The 22,481-nt window shown below is 47.9% G+C and overlaps 1 protein-coding gene across 1 annotated transcript; it reads left to right on the top strand.

The window, feature by feature from the left end:
- The first annotated feature begins 12,264 nt into the window (after nucleotides 1-12,264).
- On the top strand, nucleotides 12,265-20,521 carry LOC130133323 (neuronal acetylcholine receptor subunit alpha-3-like). The gene is made up of 6 exons (XM_056301975.1): nucleotides 12,265-12,399; nucleotides 12,639-12,683; nucleotides 12,798-12,907; nucleotides 13,052-13,259; nucleotides 13,713-14,759; nucleotides 20,396-20,521. Exons 2-6 carry the CDS (start codon nucleotides 12,657-12,659, stop codon nucleotides 20,519-20,521), a joined length of 1,518 nt encoding a protein of 505 aa, XP_056157950.1. The 5' UTR covers nucleotides 12,265-12,399; nucleotides 12,639-12,656.
- The last annotated feature ends 1,960 nt before the right edge of the window (nucleotides 20,522-22,481 follow it).

The raw sequence follows: 22,481 nt of genomic DNA, 5'->3' as shown, positions 1-22,481 counted from the left end.
AATGCCTAATCGGATGGTCGACGCACGCGGAGAAATCACACTGGATCCTCTTGTGAATCACTCCGCATGTCAGAGTCGGGCTCTCAAAACCCCCGGAGAGCAGAAGCACGCTATCTCACTCCGCTCCGCTCCGCTCCGCTCTCTCTCTCTCTCTCTCTCTCTCTCTCTCTCTCTCTCTCTCTCTCTCTCTCCCTGTCACTCTTCCTCCCCCCAATCTCCTCCCGTTCCTTCCCCTTCATGTGCTTTCTATCTCCGTGGCACATGCAGCGCCGCGTCAGCGGCATATTATTGGAGGGTAATTAGTTCCTTCAAAATGTCCGACTCGGGCTCCCCCCGGCCCCCGGCCCCCATCATCACATCAAGCACGGGCCTGATCAGAGCTCTCCGGCCACGGGGCTCTGCAGCTTCAGCCGCCAGTGTGGCCCAGGCCGCGCTCGTACCGGCCTGCTAATTCTACATCTAAGTCAGTCTGACTGTTGAGGCGACTAATGCGCAGTCGCCTGACTTTGCTGTCTTCGTCTCCGCCGTCTGCACAACCAACAGCTTGTGACATGTTTTGTCAACATGTCGGATTCAGGGACAGGGAGTGAGTGCAGGTCTGATAAAAGCGAGAAAATCCATTCTCTTGACCTGGGATGGTTCTGTTAGCGTTGGTCAACGAGTTCCCCCTAAAGCATTAAACAATAGATTAAAAATGACGTCACCAAAAACTACGACTGTGAGGAGACTGTGTGAGGGCGCCCAGGACAATTTTCTGGTGTTATTCAGGCAATGTCCTTGTTTTCGAACTTGACTCTGCTGTCTGGCTCTACGGAAGTATACATTTCATTTGTGTGTGGAAGCTCCGTGCTCTTCACTTCAGTGGCGATACCATGACTTCTGTTAAGATGGTGAATTTTCCCACTAACTGTGCATTGGACTCAACAATATTTTGCTTCAAAATTGATGTCGCAGGGCGCCTGGGTGGTGTGGCGGTCTATTCCGTTGCCTACCAACATGGGGATCGCCGGTTCGAATCCCCACGTTACCTCCGGCTTAGTCGGGCATCCCTACAAACACAATTGGCCATGTCTGTGCGTGGGGAGCCGGATGTGAGTATGTGCCCTGGTCACTGCACTAACACCTCCTCTGATCGGTCGGGGTGCCTGTTCGGGGGGGAGGGGGAACGGGGGGGAAGCATGATCCTCCCACGTGCTACATCCCCCTGGTGAAACTCCTCACTGTCAGGTGAAAAGAAGCAGCTGGCAACTCCACATGTATCGGAGGAGGCATGTGGTAGTCTGCAGCCCTCCCCAGATTGCCAGAGCGGGTGGAGTAGCAACCGGGATGGCTCGGAAGAGTGGGGAAATTGGCCGGATACAACTGGGGAGAAAACGGGAGAAAAAGGGAGAATCCCCCACCCCCCAACAAAATTGACGTTGCACTATACACATGCGCAATAGTCTCATTGCAAAGGATGCACTGTACGACAAATGGGGCCAATCGGTCATGGAAGGCTAAAATGCTTATTGCTTTATCGAAAATTAAATCTAACGAGGTCCCTATTTTTATCTCTGCTCTTGCAGAAAAATATTCCATCATCAGATTATATGCATTTATCTGGTGGAATCATATAACTCGCAGTTAGGGCTCAAAAAGACTGGGAAAAAAATCAACGGTGATGTAGCGGAATATATATATATATATATATATATATATATATATATATATATATATATATATATATACACACAGCAATATTGGGGGTTTTTCATTGCCGTTCTGCCCTAACTGTGGGGGATTCATGAGTGGTCGGAGTCTGCTTTATAAATGTCCAAAGCATTCCCCACAAAACACCTTACAAATGTTTGACCCCGCTCTGCCCTTTGACCCCATTCCCACACTCATTTATGGAGCAGTGAAGCACATAAAATAAACGCCTTTGCAGCAGCTGTGGCCAACAGGGAGCAGTAAATGTAGTCAGCCAAGGTGAGAGGGCAAAGGTCTTAATTAACTTCCTTCGGATAAACGTCACTTAACGGTCCTCAGTGGCAGGGAGAGGAAAGGGAGCCGGGGGAGTGACTGTGCCGGTGCAGAAAAATGCATTGACTTAAAATGATTTTATTTTTTTAAATTTTTTTTTTTACAGCGAACAAAAGGTCCAATTAATTGGCTGATTACTATTGCCCTCATTTCCCCTCACTCAACTAGCGGCTTAAACATGGCGGCGAATCACGGAGCAGCGGCCTGCTTTGAGGCAGGTGCTGGGAGCTGAAATTACACGTGGGGTCTCCGGGGGGAGGCCATTTCATTAAACTTTTAAGACTCGGCTCCCCTCCGCCAACAACCTCTGGAAACTTCTGGAAAGTTTCATAGTCACCCGGGACCAACGCTGTGCCCACACACCACCGGTCAAATCCGGAAGGTTCCCGCCTCGTTATCCGCTTGTCTGCTTAAGTCACAGCGGCTTGGCCGTCAAAAAGTACTTGAAGAGGATTAACACCCGACCTTACGTGTCAGAGAAGCCAACGGAAGGTAAACGGGAATGAAGGACAGAATGAAGGACCCGGCCCCATACCTCGTGTTGTGGATCCAAAACGTTATAAAGTGTCACGTTTCCTATTGTGTGTGTTGTTGCTGCCGAGTTCACGCTTTCACGTTACACCGGGGAATTTGCTTTGTTGATGGTGCGAAGCTTTTACTGCACTTACGGTAACGAGTACGTTCCTGAGCGCTTACGTAACGAGTGTAGTTGTCAACTCCAGTGACGCCATCTTTCACTTTTCGCTTCGCCTGGTTCGCTGGCTCTCATCTGCGCATGTGTGCGGAGGAGCTGCGCCCCGCCCTCGTTGAACCAGAGAGGAGAGGAGCGAAACTGACCATAAATGACAGTAAAGCTTAGCCTACCGGTACGCGAGTTTTCCTTCGGATAAGAGCCAATCAGAGGCAGAGGAGGGCGGGTCTTCGAAATGAATTTTTTTTTTCTCCCCGGGCGATCCGGGTTCGCGTCCCGGCTGCTCCTGAATTCGCTACATTGGTGTCAGAAGTGGGATATGGCGACAGGCATGGGCGCAAGTCCATGAACACTGGGATGGCGTCCAGCGCTTTACCTGTGCCCCCGTCCATAGGGTTAGTGGTTGTGTCAGGAAGGGCATCCGACATAAAATGTTGCCTAATCAATATGCAGATTGACAAGACCATACCGGATCGAACAACGGTCAGCATTGGTGCTGTGCCCTCACAGGGTCCTGATGGAAACTGTAAAATCTGCTGTGGCGACCCCTGAAAAACAGGGAAAAAGCTGAAAGAAGGAAGAAGGTGTCAGAGGTGGGATGGTGAGACCGTGAGGCCACCGGCAGGCAGAGGTGTGAGGGAGCCGATATGCTGAAGCCCGGGGACGCGCTTCCCGGAAAGGGGTGGGGGGGGGGGGGTTGTAACAACCACGGATGACTAGACTAGCTAGCCCTTAGCTAACGGATCGGACCCTTTAGTTGACTGGTTAAGGTAGTCGCCCGTGGTGCGGGTGACCCGGGTTCGCTTCCCGGTGGCGGCGGTTCCCGGGCTGCCCCCTGAATTCACTGCAGTACTTTGAATATCTTGACTGTCTTGAACTTGAATGTATGTTGCTTAAAAGTTATAAGGGAGTTGACGTAATGCTATTTTGTTGTCACCAATCGTTCCGGACCTCTGACTTCGAAGAAAAATCAGATGCGGACCTTTGAGTAATCAGATTGAGAACCCTTGTTATAGTATATGGGCTCGAACGCCGAACCGGTCCCTTACACGGCACCCTCCATATTTCCCATCTATTGAGCTCCGTCGTCTTTTGAGTTCTGACCTTTGCAAAGGACAACATGTAGGTGAAGCGTTCAGATTATAGCCCAGTCTGTGTGTGTGTGTGTGTGTGTGTGTGTGTGTGTGTGTGTGTGTGTGTGTGTGTGTGTGTGTGTGTGTGTGTGTGTGTGTGTGTGTGTGTTTGTGTGTGTGTGTGTGTTTGTACCTGATTTCTGTTGTGTGTCTGCCAGATGTTGCCGTTATGTAACCAGCATAAGTATGTTGATTGGATTTTTACCTCTGCGACCTGCTGCAACCCTTAAGCTACGTCTGCCCTCTCCAAGGTCAAACACGCTCCGGACTAAATGCAGCGTTTTGTGTGTGTGTGTGTGTGTGTGTGTGTGTGTGTGTGTGTGTGTGTGTGTGTGTGTGTGTGTGTGTGTGTGTTTATTTCTTCTTCATTCAAACAATATTTTTTAAATATGACACACTTCCTTGTTAGGTTTCACGTTGCCTGTCATAGTGGAATCAGTCTTTGGAAATGCTCCTCTGGGGGCCTTCAGTTGGACTTGTAATTGATTAATTGACTGTTGATTGTTGAATGATGACTGATAATACTGACATTCCCGACCCCCAAAAAATATGTATAAATAATGCTGTGTCACCATGATTTTTATTTTATTTTTTTTTCAGTAGAACTTAGTATTTATGTAAACTGATGTAATTTGTGTTTTTTATATACTTTTATAACAGCAGTTTTTTTTATTAAAATACCAACACTTGTCAAACAAAAGTGATATTCTCCATAAATTATGATCTTTTTTGTATAGAAACATAAAAAATTCCTGTGTGTGTTTGTGTGCACAGTTGTGTGTGTACGTTACTTTTCATCCCTGTGTAGACGAGTATTTCCAACGCCCTCTTTGCCCTTCCAGTGGAGCGTATTTTCCACCTCAGCTGCATCCGTTGCTGCTAAAAAAGGTGCACTTAGCTCCGCGAGTGCAAGTATGACGGCTTGCAAATGTGCCGGTGACGTTGGAAACTCTTCCGTGGCTTTCAGCGGTGCAGTACAACAGAAACGCCGATGCCAGAGGACGGGTTGTGTTGCCGGTCTGTTGTGTGTGAGGGGTTTCCAAAGACCGTAGTTTCTCAATCACATTTTAATGAGGCCCCAGAGTCTACACGCTGTCATGTCAAATGTATGGGATTCACTTCTTTCTCAGTAGATTGCTTGTTAACTGAAGTCAACGTTTCAGCCCAGCCTATCTATCTTTAAGTAGGGGATGCATTCAAGACCGGGCCTCCTCATGGTGCTGATGCAATACATCGAGGGTTAGCAGGAGAAATGGCTAGCTTGGCTTTTCCCTTCACCTCCCTTTTTTATCAATATGTTCATGCAAATTTTCAAGCAAGTGTCTTATCCATCATCTAGAAAATGGAAGTGTTCATGTATAGTAAGTTTTTGATGTTTAAGATACTTGTTCATACTGTATGTGTAAATGACAGTGTCCAATGAGAATGTCACAGACATGATAAACTCCAAATATATGAAGTTGCATTCGTCTCCACTATCCAGGTGGTTTGTCACACTTTGTTGTTCAATTTAATCCTTTGCACTTGTTTTTTACTACTTTTATTAATCCCAGTGGGGAAATTCTTTCTCTGCATTTAACCCATCCTAGCTGGGTAGAGAGGAGCAGCCACCGTGCAGCACCCGGGGACCAACTCCGGTTCTTCTTTCCATTGCCTTGCTCAGGGGCACAGACAGGAGTATTAACCCTAACATGCATGTCTTTTTGATGGTGGGAGAACCTGGAGAACCCGGAGAAAACCCACCGCAGACATGGGGAGAACATGCAAACTCCACACACAGGACAACCTGGGATGACCCCCAAGGTTGGATAAACCCGGGATTCAAACCCAGGACCTTCTTGCTGTGAGGCGACAGCGCTATCCACTGGGACATTGTGCCGCCCACTTTGCCATCCACCCATTTTGCCACTTACTGTAGTCCCCCTCCCTGGTTGAATGTGTCCTAATAGATGGTGTAGGGTTTTAGTTGGAATATCGACATGCGTGCCCCTGACACTCTGCACTGGATAAGACACACAACTAATGTTGTAACTAGTGGCTTGTCCTCCAGAAATAGAGAATGCCATTAGACAGGCCCCCTCCAAAGCTTCTCGACAAGTAGAACTTAGTGACTGACTGACCAACTGGCTCTGTCTTTACTCCTAAAAAACAATAGAACAGCACTCTTTGATATTGCAGAGGCCTTCATTTGTATCGTCATACATGTTTATTGGTTATGTTATTTCTGTACTGGCCTAGCAATGAAGGATTCTACCATTTGGAAGATCTTGGGCAAAAAAAATTGGTATCATATTGCATCACAATATATCGTATTATCGAACAAAATGAACTTTTTGAGTTGCTGATGGCGGCGCGAACTCACGTTTGCAGCGGCCTCACCCAGTACCGTCCATGCAGTGTCTTTGTCCACGCCTGCGTCTAAGTTTGTCTTTGTTTGATGGCTGGGAGAGCTGGCGCTGGGTCGGCTGGGAGAGTGAATATATGTGTTGTTGTAGTTGTTGTAGTTTTTGGATGTGTTTTTGTCTTTGTGTTGCACTGCTGTGGGCTGGGGGAAACGATGTTTCGTTTCATTTCGTGTGCACATGTACATGAAATGAATAGACAAAGTGCTCCTGATTCCTGATGTATAAGACAGAATAAATTCGATGGCAGACTTTAGCCCAGCTTGAGGCCAGTTTTTCAGTTTTTTTTTCCACATCCACGCCCTTGCAGCCATTTCACTGCTGCAAATCTGCAGTGCAGTATTGTCACTTGGGGAAGTGCTTGTCATCAGTTCTACCACTCACAGTAATATAAAATGAGCATCAAGCCTGTGGTCATCTCTGTCAATCAAAAACGATGCACTGTATTAATACGAGAGCCAAGTCTGACTCTGCTAGGTTGGTCTAAGATGGCACAGGCAATAAGTACTTAATTGTGCATTACCGGACAATTTTTAGCCATCACAATTATCCCGGAGACAATGAAATATAAAGCCTCAAATATGATGAGATCCTTATATTGTACCCAATGGTTAAATATTACAGCTAAACTCAAAATAACCACAGATGCACTTTTACTGGCAATATATTTACATGAGTTGTGTGTTAGTTCCTCCTCCTACTACATTATTCCTCCATTTACCTGAGTCTTGGAAGCCATGTGCTTTTGTTTTCTACCTGATCTGAATGTGGTCTCAAAAAATAGATTTGTTTCAGTGCCGCTGAATTATTCATTACACTCAGTGTGCAAACTATGCCATGGCTTTCGGGGAAGCTCACTTATTTTTACGGGGGGGGGGGGGCTTTATGTGAGGGCATCTGATATATATCAGTTAATGACCACATCAAATGCGAGGGTCGCGTATCAACAAACCAGCTTAAAACAAACAGACAAATGCATGAGCATTTTAAAAACCAACAAAAATAGGCCAGGCTGCCTCGAAGGGCCCAGTCCTCATCAACACCCATTACATACAATACAGTGCTAACAGTGAATAATGCAGTTAATTGGGAATAGCCCTGGCCTTAAAACAGAAGGCCTGGGTTCTGCTTTTTCACCATTATTCGTTTGTTACCGTTATATGCGGCGCGCAGACTGAGTGGAACTAAGAAAGTCTGTATTTTTCTGATCTCTGAGTGAAAGTGAGTTATTGCGCCGCCATGCTTCAATGGTGATGGCAAGAATAGCGTGCATGCTGGTATCTGTATGAAGGTGAATTAGTGATGAGTAGTGATGCATGACTCACACATCAATAATCACCTAGAGACCTCCCCAAATTTCACAAATCGTGTTTTCAGGGTAGCTCGTGTCTTAGGAGGAGCCAAGCTCCCCCTGGCCCCCCTGTAGTTCGCGCCTTGATTTCACTTAAACAGTCTAGTTCAGGCACATCCCTCGCCAGCCAAGACACAGGGGGACATGGGAGTATATGTACAGTGAGCTAAGGTCAGTTATTGTCTGTCTGTTAGCCGATTTAAGCAGGGTGACATGAAATAAACTCCAAAAGCTTAAGCAAACAAGCTGACATCTTTGGATTTAGAACTTTTGTGGCCGCCATCTTAAGGGATGTTGAAACAACGACAACAGCACAAAACACCAACTTCAGCCCGGTTTGTTGGTACTTTTGCTGAAGAGTGGAGATTTTGAAACTTAACTTGTTTTTCTTAATATTTTTTTTATGAGGGCTGTCGTCAGTTATCCAGAATTATCTTCTTCTTTTGGCTGCTCCCGTTAAGGGGCCACCACAGCAGATCGTCCATTTTCATTACTTCCTGTCCTCTGTGTCTTCCTTTGTCAGGCCAGCTACCTGCATGTCCTCCCTCACTACATCCATAAACCTCCTCTTTGGCCTTCCTCTTTTCCTCTTGCCTGGCTGCTCCATATTCAGCATCCTTCTCCCAATATACCCAGCATCTCTCCTCTACACATGTCCAAGCCATCTCAATCTTGCCTCTCTTGCTTTGTCTCTAAACCATCCAACCTGAGCTGTCCCTCTAATATACTCGTCCCTAATCCTGTCCATCACTCCCAACGAAAATCTTAGCATCTTCAACTCTGCCACCTCCAGATCCACCTCCTGTCTTTTTTTTCCGTCAGTGTCACCATCGCCAAACCATACAACACAGCTGGTCTCACTACCATTTGGTAAACCTTACCTTTAACTCTTGCTGGTACCCTTCTGTCGCAAATCACTCCTCACACTCTTCTCCACTCCTTGGGCATCCTCTCACTTTCCAAGATTGAGTTGTTCTAATCTAGTTAAAAACTCCACTGCCATCTGTCCTAAACATCGCCATGCCTCCACAGTTTGTCATCTGGACCAACTGTCTTTCCACTCTTCATCCTCTTCATAGCTGCCCTAACTTCCTCCTTGCTTATCCATCACACTTCCTGATTCACTATCCCCACATCATCCAACCTTCTCTCTCTCTCTCTCGCTTTCTTCATTAATCAGCTCCTCAAAGTACTCCTTCCACCTTCTCAACACACTCTCCTCACTTGTCAGCACATATCCATCTCTATCCTTCATCACTTTAACCTGCTGCACATCCTTCCCAGCTCGGTCCCTTTGTCTTGCCAATCTGTCTTTTCTCCTTCCTTAGTGTCCAACCTCTCATACAACTCGTCATACACCTTTTCCTTTGTCTTTGTCTTACGCTGCATCTCCTTGTACTCCTGTCTACTTTCTTCATCTCTCTGACTACCCCACTTCTTCTTCACCAGCCTCTTCCTCTGTATACTTTCCTGTACTTCCTCGTTCCACCACCAAGTCTCCTTGTCTTCCTTCCTCTGTCCAGATGACACACCAAGTACCTTCCTAGCTGTCTCCCTCACTATTTCTGCAGTGGTTGCCCAGCCATCTGGCAACTCTTCACTACCACCCAGTGCCTGTCTTAACTCCTCCCTGATCTCCACACACCAGTCTTCCTTCTTCAGCTTCCACCATTTTATCCTTGGCTCTCCCTTCACTTTCTTCCTCTTGTTGGTCTCCAAAGTCATCCTACAGACCACCAGCCAGTGCTGCCTAGCTACATTCTCCCCTGTCACCACTTTGCAGTCTCCAATCTCTTTCAGATCGCGCCTCCTGCATAAGGTATGTTCCACCCGTGTGCACCTTCCTCCTCTCATAAACATCACCGTGTGTTCCTCTCTCTTCTTGAAATACATATTCGCCACAGCCATTTCCATCCAGCTGTCCTTCCACATTCCTCTCCTTGACACCATACCTACCCTGCACCTCCTCATCACCTCTGTTCCCTTCACTAGCATGCCCATTGAAGTCTGCTCCAATCACCACTCTCTCCTCCTTGGGTACACGCTCCACCACGTCATCCAACTCACTCCAGAATTCTTTTTTTTTTCTTCATTTTTTCTCCCCAGTTGTATCCGGCCAATTACCCCACTCCTCCAATCCACCCCGATTGCTGCTCCACCCCTTCTGCTGATCCGCGGAGGGCTGCAGACTACCACATGCCTCCTCCGATACATGTGGAGTCGCCAGCCGCTTTTTTTCACCTGCCAGTGAGGAGTTTCGCCAGGGGGACATAGCACGTGGGAGGGTCACGCTATTCCCTCCAGTTCCCCCTTACCCCCGAACAGGTGTCCCAGCCAACCAGAGGAGGCGCTAGTGCAGCGATCGGTACACATGCCCACATCTGGCTTCCCACCTGCAGACATTACATTACAGACACGGCCAATTGTGTCTGTTGGGACGCCCGACCAAGCCGCAGCAGAATTCTTCTTTCTCTTCCATCTCACACCCAACTTACGGGGCATATGCCCTGACAACATTCATCGTCACACCTTCGATTTCCAGCTTCATACTCATCACTCTGTCCGACACGCTTTTCACCTCCAACACGCTCTTGACATACTCTTCCATCAGGATCACCCCTACCTCATTTCTCCTCTCATCCATACCGAGGTAGTAGAGTTTAAACCTACCCCAGATGCTCCTGGCCTTACTCCCCTTCCACCTGGTCTCTTGCACACAGTATATCACAGTATATCCCAGTATATCCCAGTATATCACAGTATATCACAGTATATACAACATCTACCTTCCTCCTCTCCATCATATCAGCCAGCTCTCTCCCTTTACCCGTCAGAGTGCCAACATTCAAAGTTCCAATTTTCACCTCCATACCCCTGCCCTTCCTCCTCACCCGCTGCCTCTGGACATGCCTTTCCTCTCTCCTTCTCCTTCTCCCACCAGTAGCGTAGTTTCCACCGGCACCCTGCTGGTCAACAGTACCAGTGGCAGTCATTGGTAACCTGGGCCTCAACCGATCCGGTATGGAAATCTGACTTATGATCCGTATATTTGATTTGGCAAATGCCCTTTGCCGTTTCTGATGCAACCCTCCCCATTTATCCGGACTTGGGACCGGCGCTAAGATTGCACCGGCTTGTGCATCCCCAGTGGCTGGGTTAGTTATCCATAGGTATATGAAGATGAAATAGAAGAGAAGAAAGAAAAGAATAGATTGGGGAAGTAGAGGACAGGCAGAGGAAGAGGGGCGATTGAAACGGTATAAGACGAAGTGAGATCAAACAGACATTGAGTCAAGGGAATGAATGAGATGGCGAGGAAGGATATGAGATGTGACTCGGAGAACGAGAAGGAAGCAGATGAGGGGAGGCTGTGTGTGTTTGTGTTGTTATGTGTCTCTGTGTGTGTGTGTGTGGGGGGGGGGTGGTTGGCTAGGGGGATTTGGAGCCTTGTGTCTTCTAAAGCCACCGGCAAGACAATTTCGAAGTAGCGATGGCGTGCGCGTGTGTGTGTGTTGTCCCCAGTGAGGCCACATTTTCTGCTTGGACAGGCGTGGGCCTATCTGCCATCCCAGGCACCAGAGTTGCTAGTGGCAGCTTTCCACGATATGACCTTCAACCCTCTCAAAGTACAGTCAGCAATTCAATATGAAAACGCCTTTGCGCACACACACACACACACACACACACACACACACACACACTAGCCAAGAACACAGCTTTCTTTTCTGGGGGAAAGTGTCCCATGCTTGAAGATTCGCTAAAAGCTTTCAAGCTTTCACACGCCTCCTTCATGTAAACATGCATCTGAAGTACACAATGCCTTTCACACATTTCGTTCGGTCCCCCACAGCCTTCTCTCTCCACCCAGAGCAAAGAGACACTGATTAAAGTGTTAATTCAGACAAAGTGGGGGGGGGGGGGGATGTGTCACCCTCAGCCTCCCAGTGGTACGTACTGAGCGGGGCACCGCAGGGAAGCACCGAGGCTCCCTCTCTGAAGGATGGGGATCCAAAATGTCTGGATCTTTCCCCTTGTCTCTTATGCTTTTTGACTCTCTCTCTCTCTCTCTCTCTCTCTCTCTCTCTCTCTCTCTCTCTCTCTCTCTCTCTCTCTCTCTCTCTCTCTCTCTCTCTCTCTCTCTCATTGTAGTTCAGGCTCTCTCACTCTTCTGCTCTCTATCTCCAATTGACCAACTGGTTTGCAAAAGAAGGACTGACACAGCAGTCCACCAAACAGCGCTTGGCCACGGTCTCCGTTTCCTCCATCGTCTGACACCCTCTGCAAAGAGCAACTTTGGTTAAGCTTATTGCACGACTGTTAATAGTAGATAAGTAAAAACGACACTGCTTAATGAAAGCAAAATGGCGAAAAGGCGTTGTTGGGTAAACTGTAAAACAGTTTCACGTTATCCCAAGGCACTTGGAAATGCAAAAGCATTTTTTATTCCTCTCCCCGTGACCAAATCCAAGCTTACTAAATGCCTTTTATCGATTAAAAAAGGTCGACTAGCTACGATACGGTCGATTTTAGTAATTTTACTGTGATGATACGGCATTAAAACGATAATAGAGCACATTGCAACAGCAGACAAATATGTTATTGTACTGTCTTCTTTCTCACCCCCCCCCTCTCTCTCTCTCTCTCTCTCTCTCGTAATTAGGCTGTTATGCATCCAAAGGAGAGGACAGGTTATTTCGCAGATTATTCCGGAGGTACAACCAGTTCATCCGACCGGTGGAGAATGTATCCGACCCAGTCACAGTGGAGTTCGAGGTCTCCATATCCCAGCTGGTTAAAGTGGTAAGAGTGGAGGACCACCTATTAAAAGTATATACGTGTGGTCATGAGATCACATCACTGAAATGGGAATAATTGTGCATTAACAGCCCATCCAGCTATTTATCCAGCTGTCTGACCGTATGCCTGCCTGTCTCTGCATCAAACCACCTATCCATTATCCATCCATCCATCCAGCTACCCATCTATCCATATTTCATTTTCCGCCAGTTTTCTAATTTCCCTTCTATTTGTTGCCTCAGGATGAGGTGAATCAGATCATGGAGACCAATCTCTGGCTGAGACACGTGAGTGGAGCTTACGTTTGCTTCTTTGGTTAATAGTCATTATTGACCCAAAATGCTTTCCAGACATCAAATTTTATCAGGGATGTGGAGATTTATCGGTTGTCTGCATTTCAGATCTGGAATGATTACAAGCTGAGATGGGCCCCTGTGGAGTACGATGGCATCGAGTTCATTCGAGTCCCCTCCAACAAGATTTGGAGGCCAGACATTGTGTTGTACAACAAGTGAGGCCTCATTTTTATCTTAAGTGTATTTTCTATGACCTGAAACAAGTCACATGTTGTTTTTCAAGCAAATGTTGTTTGGTCAAGGTTTTTACTAGTTGACCTTTAAGGGCCAAATCCCCCTTTTTAAATGTTCTCTATCAGTGCTGTGGGGGACTTCCTGGTAGAGGACAAGACCAAGGCGCTGCTGAAGTTTGATGGCACCATCACCTGGGTTCCACCTGCCATCTTTAAGTCCTCCTGCCCCATGGACATCACCTATTTCCCCTTCGACTACCAGAACTGCTCCATGAAGTTTGGATCCTGGACCTATGACAAGGCCAAGATTGACCTGGTGCTCATCGGCACAAAGGTCGGTGGGATGGTGAAATGGTCAAGGTCAAATGGGAGAAGGTTAAAGGGAAGGAGTAATCATCAAAGTCAGGTGTTCCAAAAGTTTAAGTGGCATGATAACAAAAAAATGTTATGATACATTGTGTCGAAATGTCTTACCCAAATGTCAAATATTAGTTGATATCATTAATCATAAAGTAAGTCTGTCCTCAAACTTTTCACTAAAATCCCTCAGAGTTTTTATTCATAGCAGCTATGTAGTGAGGTGTCACAGATTTCCTAAATTAGATTAGATTAGAAATGTGTGTAGGTTTTGCAGATTTCACATAAGGAACAAAAATTGCCCATTGTATTTAAATGCAGTCGTTTATTTTGATTTTCATAGAGGGAGAGTATTGGCCATAGCATATATATTTTTTAATCATCAATCCGGCATACATTCACTACATATTTGCGTTTTCCATTTCACCAGGTTAACCTAAAAGACTTCTGGGAGAGCGGAGAGTGGGAGATCATCGACGCGCCCGGCTACAAACACGACATCAAGTACAACTGCTGCGAGGAGATCTACCCAGACATCACCTACTCCTTCTACATCCGCCGGCTCCCCCTCTTCTACACCATCAACCTCATCATCCCCTGCCTCCTCATCTCCTTCCTTACCGTGCTGGTCTTCTACCTTCCATCTGACTGTGGTGAGAAGGTCACCCTCTGCATTTCCGTCCTGCTCTCCCTCACTGTGTTCCTGCTGGTCATCACCGAGACCATCCCCTCCACCTCACTGGTCATCCCGCTCATCGGCGAGTACCTCCTCTTTACCATGATCTTCGTCACGCTCAGCATCGTCATCACCGTCTTTGTACTGAACGTCCACTACCGCACGCCCATGACGCACACCATGCCAGACTGGGTGAGAGCCGTGTTTCTGGGGCTGCTGCCCAGAGTGATGCTGATGAGGCGACCAATTGACCAGGGCTGCTCCTCCTCTGGTAGTGCTGGTGGAGGGAAAGGAGGAGGAGGTGGAGGAGGGCGCAGCATAGGGAGCAAGAAGAGGAAGAACAGCCTTGGAAGCGAAATAGGAGGGGGAGGAGGAGTAGGGGTTGGTGTCGGGGGTATTACTGGGGGAGTAACGTGTTCCCAGCTGGACGGTGGGTCCGGTGTTGGTGGAGGAGGAGGGGGTGCCACCTCAGCTGGGGGCTCCATGAACTGTGTGGAGTATGGGGAGGTGAACAGGGACCTGACCCATGATATGAACCGCGACATCAACAAGAGGTGCTCCTACAGAGGCAAGGAGGTGCCGACCCCTGTCCCACCCCCCATGGTGCCCCCTCCTCCACAGGCTCCTCAGACCCAGGGGCTCCAGGAGTCGGAGCTGCCGAAGTTGCAGAGGGCCCTGAATACCTCACCGCAGGTCAACGCCGTGGTGGCCTTCTCCGTGGTGTCACCAGAGATCAAGCAGGCCATCGAGAGCGTCAAATACATCGCTGAGAACATGAAGACTCGCAACAAAGCAAAAGAGGTACGATATCTTAGCTGTCATGTATTATTTTTTTTCAAATATACTGTACAGCAGCCATGTTCTGTTTCAGTGAAATTTCTTTGGGGTGGAAAAAAAACAAACAACATTTTATCAGGAATGTGAACAAACCAACGGTTCAGAAAAGATCCCTACCGAGGGCCAGACTTTTTTTTTTTTTTTGATGGGGGGGCGGGCGTACAAGCAAGAGAGGCAAGATTGAGATGGCTTGGACATGTGTGGAGGAGAGACGCTGAGTATATTTGGAGAAGGATGCTGAATATGGAGCTGCCAGGGTAGAGGAAAAGAGGAAGGCCAGAGAGGAGGTTTATGGATGTGGTGAGGGAGGACATGTCGTGGCTGGTGTGACAGAAAGATGCAGAGGACAGGAAGAGATGGAAACAGATGATCTGCTGTGGTGACCCCTAACGGGAGCAGCTGACAGCAGTAGTAGTAGTGGGGGGGGGGCGTGTCTGGGATTGCATCTGTAAAATTGATCAGAAATATCCTTCATAGCCCAAACTCCAATAACACCATTGACCATGGTGTAGCACTGTATACTGCAGCAGGATCTACACAGAGGAGAGGTTTGCCCTTCCTTGTTTTGGTGGACCTCTATACTAGTTTATATGAAAGGAGTACTTTAGAGAACATTACTTTCTGTGTCAGGCCATCAAGCCCTGAAATTCCACCAACTAACTCCTGAAAAATGTGTACAGGACACCAACCACACAATTTGCACAAATACGCTTGTGTGTGCATTCAATTAACCATCAGTGACTCAAACTATATCTAATAGCACCGTTACAAAGCTGTCGTAACTGGAGAGGTTTGGAGGGAAAGAGAACATGGTTTAGGCGGTAACACAGGGTGTATTTAATGTCTCTCTCTCTCTGTTCACACTGCATACGGGCCAGTGTGGGACTGTTTTGTTTCACTTCTTTTCGGTGTGCTCTGGAGCTGGAGCCGCTAACTTGTTCCCTTCTTTCAGAGCTACGTAACGTGTGGTTCCCTTTTGTGTCTCTCCAACACTGTGTCCTGCCTGTGTCCTCAACAGTGTTCGTCTGGGACCCAGTTTCACTGCAGTATACTTAAAGCACAGTCTGTTAATTAGGAACATCTGAGGCTGATCACTGATCAGCCTCCCTATTAATAGAAAGGTCTGCTCTCCTGCGAGCCACTGCTCCCTCTTCCACTTCCAACCGATGCTAAGCTGCACCCCACCACCACATACCCACACTGGCTGACTTACGTCAGGACAACATCCGGCCGACAGCAACCCCCCCCCCCCCAAGCAAGAGAGGAAGTCGGACACCACCATCTGGCCCCCCCGGCCTATGGACCACCTTGAACTTAAAAGGCTGTAGTGCCAGCTACCAACGGGGGATCCACGTGTCGGGATCCTTCATGCGGTGGAGCCACTGGAGCAGGTCTGAACAGAGGGTGAATGAGCACCGCCCCCAGCCCTCTGTCCAACGCATCGGTCTGCAAGACAAAAGGGAGAGAGAAGTTAGGGGTGTGGAGCAGCAGCTCCCCACAGAGAGCTTGTTTAACCCTTTCGAATGCCACCTGACACTGCTCCATCCACTGACTCCGAACTGAGGCACCCTTTCAGGTAAGGTCGGTCAGGGGACTAGTAAGTTTAGCAAAGGTGGGGATGAACCATCTATAGGGACTGGCCAATCCCAGGAACGCCCTCACCAGCTTTTTCTTCTCAGGCTTTGGGCTTGCTGCAATCGCTGCCGTCTTATCTACCTGGGGACGCACCAGCTCGCCATCTAAGTGGTACCCCAGATACTGTACCTCCCACCACTCGACCACGCACTTCTTTGGGTTGGCCATAAGCTCCGCCTGCCTCAATGAGTTGAGCACTACTGCCACCTGCGCTGCCCCCAACTGTGACTGTAGATGATAACATCATCCAAGTAGGCAGCAGCATATGCAGCGTGCGGGGTGTAAGATGGTGGTCGAAGACAGCAGCTTTCTAAGTGTAAACCAGTAGTGATTCCGTATGTGGCAGGAGTGTCGGAACAGTTGAGATGCATATTTTCCAAACACCGCATTTCGCTTGTTTTAAAACCCCAAAACACACTGTTCCAGAAATTGGTCAACCCCAAGGATCGGGTGCCCTGGCACAAACAGAGCAATATAATGTACACTTTTAAGTGCTGTTAGGATTGCCATGAATGGTACATCAGGGAAACTAAACAGACTCTAGCAAGAGGATGGCACAACACAAAAGAGCTACCTCGTCAGGCCAGGACTCTGCAGTCTACTCCTATCTAGAGGCCAGTGGCCACTCTTTCAAGGATGAGGATGTTCACATCCTTGATTGGGAGGAACGCTGGGTTGCTGGTTTGAACAGGGAATCAAAGAGGACATCTATGTGAAGAGGGATCGACCATCTCTGAACTGGGGGGGGGGGTGCTAAGAGTACATCTGTCACCATCTTACAATGCTGTGATTGCAACTATTCCCAATCCTCTATCCTCAGTACACATGGGCACTGTAACTCTAGTTAATGGTCACTGCAATTTGCATATGAAACTGATCACTTGGTTAAGTTGTGATGCAACTGTGCTGTTTATAAGGGTGGGGATACCTGCAGTCACCTGAGACTGACGAAGTCACTTAGATGAGTGATAAAACGTCTCTCCCACTAAACGTTGTGTCTAGAATAAACAGATTCAACTTTCTGGGATATGAATCGGTGTGTGTGTGTAAGTTGAGGTACCCCTGTATTGTCTCTACCTCAGGACCAGGATTGGGAAGGCCACAGCTGCCAGCTTGGGGTCTTCGTTGCATCAGTCTTGGGCAGAAAGGGTTAGGTGGTCATCTGCTAGGGTGATGACTTGTCCAGACCCTCAGGATGGTGGCACTGGACCCATCAACAGCCGCATGTGGTATGCAGATGACGAGCTGTTTTAGTGCCACTTGCTGGAGGAGGTCATCAATGTTTTCTGGGCCTGGACACAGCCATCATCTCGCCATGTTGAGCTGCTGTGCCAGAATGAAGAGACAGCCGGGGTCCTCCAGGGTGAGCGCCCTGAACCGGCGGCTATGTCCCTCTGTCGTGAGCCCCATCCCGTCCAGGACGGCTCTCCTGATGGTGTGGTAGTCCCGCTGGCAGGACGCCGGTAGTCCATTCCTCCTCTGACCACCCACACGCTGGCGCCATCCTCTCAAATATGTTGAGGAAATCCTCGGGCTTGTCAGTGGCTGTCATCTTGGGGAGGGTGATCTGGGGCTGATGGGTTGGCGGAGCAGCCAGATCACCCCCATGGGTAGCTGGAGGGGGGTGCAGCAGCTCCCGCTCTTCCACCTACTGAGCGGCCATTCTCTGCAGTGTTTGGGTCTGGTCATGGAGGGCCTGCAGTTGTTGATGCTGAATCCTGGCCTGGCTCTCCTGGAGGTTGGCTGATGACTTCCTTCCATCCAATAAAGCCCCGTACGGGCCACCACTGTGACTGTTGTCTCTGGAGGGGTTTGGATGGAAAGAGGACACAGTTTAGGTGGTAAACCAGGGTTTATTTAATTTCTATTTCTGTCTGTTCTCTCTGGTGCTGGAGCCGCTGCCTTGCTCGCTTCTTTCAGAGCCCTTTTCTCTGTTTGTCCAGTCCTGTGTCCTCGTCTGTCCTCATCCAGGACCCAGCTTCGCTGCAGTATGTAAGCACAGTCTGTTAATTAGGCACACCCGAGGCTAATCAGCCTCCCTATTAAGAGAAACGTCTGCTCTCCCGTGAACCACTGCTCCGTCCCTCCGCTCCCACACCCCACTTACCACAAGCACATTTAGTATATGTACATTAGCTTTATTTTCTAGTTTTTGTCCAACTTGGTAATGTGCGCTAACATTGCATGGTGTGTGTATTTCTACCTGGTTTGAATCTGAATGCCGTTAAAGCCTTTTCCATGGGAGCTATAATGGGAATGTAAAGCTGCTTGCATCTGAGGGAGCGGGTGCTTTTGCTACGCCTCCATTACGCTCTGGATGGGCCTGATATGTTTGTTCCTGCTACGCCATCTTTTCTTTGTAAAGCCTCCATGTTGCAGTGATGCAAAAAGGATATCCACATCCCCCTCCCCAAATGAAACAATGGCATGACGGTTTGTTCCAGTAGGCCATAGCTGACTGCTGTGTGAACACACACACACACACACACACACACACACACACACACACACACACACACACACACACACACACACACACACTAACTAGACTCATGTTGGTGGGTGCTGATATTAGAGACATAGATAAGACGAAGAGGAGGAGAAAGTGGGAGAAAAGTAGAGGAGAGGAAAAGAGGAGAGGAGAAGGGGAGAGGAGAAAGCCTCATTTCCGGTTTCATGTTTTGCTGAAAAAAACAAGCCCATACTTATTTGCTAATGGCTACAAAGCGCCACTGTAAATGCTGCGACCTCTTAGTATGAATTTGATGGCTAGAATCACGGTAGGAGATTTACTGGATTTCTCGGCTGCCATTGGACGAAGGTCGTTGTGTTTACACCACTGACAGCAAAAGAGAGAGAGAGAGAGAGAGAGAGAGAGAGAGAGAGAGAGAGAGAGAGAGAGAGAGAGAGAGAGAGAGAGAGAGAGAGAGAGAGAGAGAGAGAGAGAGAGAGAGCATGCAGTGATGTTGTATAGGAACATTTACATGTTAATATCCCTCTTGAACCTGCAGTGTGGAAGTTTTGTCTCCCCATTTTGGCAGTGAGAGTAATTACTTCTCTTCTTTCAGCACTGTCCAACATGGAAACACTACACCAATGGTTATCCGTGGTTGTCCTCGCCGTCGATCGCTTCCTCTTTTCCTCTGAATGTCGAGTTTTTATTTTCTCTGGAGCATCAGAAACTTTTCTTGGACGCTTCTTAGGTTTGTCCGCCATAGCTTCCAAGCCCAGAGGCTTTCTGGCAGAAAGCCCTGAGGGCGGAGGCGTCCGGGTGGCGTGGCGGTCTATTCCGTTGCCTATGGATCGCCGGTTCAAATCCCTGTGTTACCTCGGGCTTGGTCGGGGCGTCACTACAGACACAATTGGCCGTGTCTGCGCGTGGGAAGGCGGATGTGGGTATGTGTCCTGGTCACAACACTAGCGCCTCCTCTGGTCGGTCAGGGCGCCTGTTCGGGGGGTAGGGGGAACTAGGGGGAGTGGCGTGATCCTCCCACGCGCTACGTCCCCCTGGCGAAACTCCTCAGGTGAAAAGAAGCGGCTGGCGATGCCACATGTATCGGAGGAGGCATGTGGTAGTTTGCAGCCGTCCCGGGATCGGCAGAGGGGGTGGAGCAGCGACCGGGACGGCTCGGAAGAGTGGGGTAGTTGGCCAAGTACAATATGGGAGAAGGGGGGGGGGTCCAAAACAACAACAACAACAAAAATAAAGTACTGAAGGCAAGCCAGTCAGAGGCATGCGAACGATTTCATCACACGGAAGTTCAGCTCTGGCAAAGCCATCATTGCTGCTTGACGTAAAACGCATCACTATGCATCATATCCGGTGCACCAGCGCGGGAATGTCGCCACAGACAACAGATTCGAAACTCTTTTATACTGCGAAATACAGAATCCGTATTCTAGCTTTAATCTTTATTCTTTATCCTTAATATCTCCTCTTCTCTTGTCTTGTCTTGTCTTCTCAGGTGGAGGATGACTGGAAGTACGTGGCCATGGTGATTGACAGGATCTTCCTGTGGGTCTTTGTCACAGTGTGTGTGCTGGGAACTGTGGGACTCTTCCTCCAGCCGCTCATCGGCTTTTTAAAATGAGACACTCTGACAGCAGATGGATCAACTTGTCTCCATTCATCTATCAGTCACCACCACACATCTCGTCCACCTCTGATCTATATTCACATGAAAAACTGGACTCTAGTCTCCATCTCTTAATTTCTCTACCTCCTCTTTGGCAACTTTCAGTCTAGGTGCCTACTGACAGTCCTCACGTCTGATTCGCTAAACTTTTTTTTTCTTTTTAGATGTGAAGCACCTCATGAATCTGGCCTCTTGCACATTCACACACAAACTGCAATTTAGTCTCAAGTTTAGCTGCACCATCTTTTTTCCATTATTAACATTTTATGAACATTGGTAAAATTTATTTTATCTGCACCCCCGCCACTATTGTCTCTTAGCCTGCCCTTTGTATTGTATCACTTGGTATTTACCCATATGGTTTCAGTGCAGGATTTCACAGAAACGTCACCGACTCAGATGCAAGACATGCTCCATCACCTTTAACATGCCCAACCAAACATGTCAGTCTTTTGATAGAAGTGTTTCTGATGGGTCAGCTTGCTTTTCTAGGTTTTCAGTTAGCTACAAACATGATGCAGGCTAGCTAACTTTAGCTCGGTTCAACCAGTGCAAAGGCATATATTTTCCAATGTCAATGTTAAGCATCCATGTAGGATGTGATGTAAATAATGTGTATCATTAGCTACTCAGTTGAAAATATGCAATCAGTACTCGGCTCACTTCCAATCATAAACTTATCACAGTGAGCACGTGTCATTCTGTTCACAACAAACACACAACCGTTGTGCTTTGCATCTATGACAATTTGTGTCCTTGTTTTTGCTCTGCTATTCTCTGAATCGCTCCAACACACAACAGCAAACCCGGACACTGGTTTGTGCACAAGATCCCCCCTGCTATATTCTACGACTTACCACTGCGGTAGTATGACTGAATTCACTCCACACTCGCTCTTCCCTGAATTCTCCCGCTTGTCCCATTTATGTGCATTTTAACTCTGTGCATATCCTGTCTTGGTTGACTCTGTCATAGCTGTACTTGATCACTGTACAGTTTTCCACTGTGTATAGTTGTGTACTGTTAAAAGGGGAAACAAAATTGTTGTCTTGCTGTTTGGTTCACGGTTAAATGGTTCTAGCATCAGTCACTAAATGAGGACCTCCAAGATGACAAGAAAAGATGTTGAGCGAGGAGAACCCTTTCTGTCATTCCCAAAGGTCCAGTAAGAAAACGTGTTTCTAAGAGTCCTGGTGTGCATTTCTGTGAGTAATAGTTAAACAAAAACACTTGACTGTTTTCAGACTGCTGGTCATGATGTGTGCACCTTTTGACGCTGTAACATAAGAGAAATTGATGGGTCGCACTTAATAAAGCTTACTTCATAAAGGATTTATTAGTGCTATTAATTACTTCATTGGTGGTAAATAACTCATTTATTAGTGCATTATAAATCAGTAATAAGAAATAATTTGCTCCCTGCAACATAGGCTACATGAATGTAGCCAGACTGACTATCATGCCAGGCGGTTAGCTAACCAGCTAGCTACATAGCTGTTAACGCTAAAACATCGACAAACTAACCTGATGTATAATATCTGCTCCGGTTTCCCGCGACACAGCAAACCTTGTAGCGTCCTTCCGGGAGTTTATTCTATAATCTGCCAATTTGAAATTAAATACACAAGATGGTGCGAGACTGCGAGAATTATTGGATTCCGCCATGTTGGATTTTCAGCATCGGGGTCGCTGTGACATCGAGCACCTGCTTGAATCAAATATCTTTGGCGTCCGGGTAGCGTAGCGGTTTATTCCGTTGCCTACCAACAAGGGGATCGTCGGTTCGAATCCCCGAGTTACCTCCGGCGTGGTCGGGTGTCCCAACAGGCACAACTGGCCGTGTCTGCGGGTGGGGAGCCGGATGTGGGTATGTGTGCTGTTCGCTGCACTAGCGCCTCCTCTGGTCGGTCGGGAG

Source organism: Lampris incognitus, unplaced genomic scaffold (assembly GCF_029633865.1).
Source record: "Lampris incognitus isolate fLamInc1 unplaced genomic scaffold, fLamInc1.hap2 scaffold_266, whole genome shotgun sequence".
NCBI classification, from domain to species: Eukaryota; Metazoa; Chordata; class Actinopteri; order Lampriformes; family Lampridae; genus Lampris; species Lampris incognitus.
The sequence above is the reverse complement of the archived record's forward strand: the minus strand, read 5'-3'. Positions and strand labels throughout refer to the sequence as shown.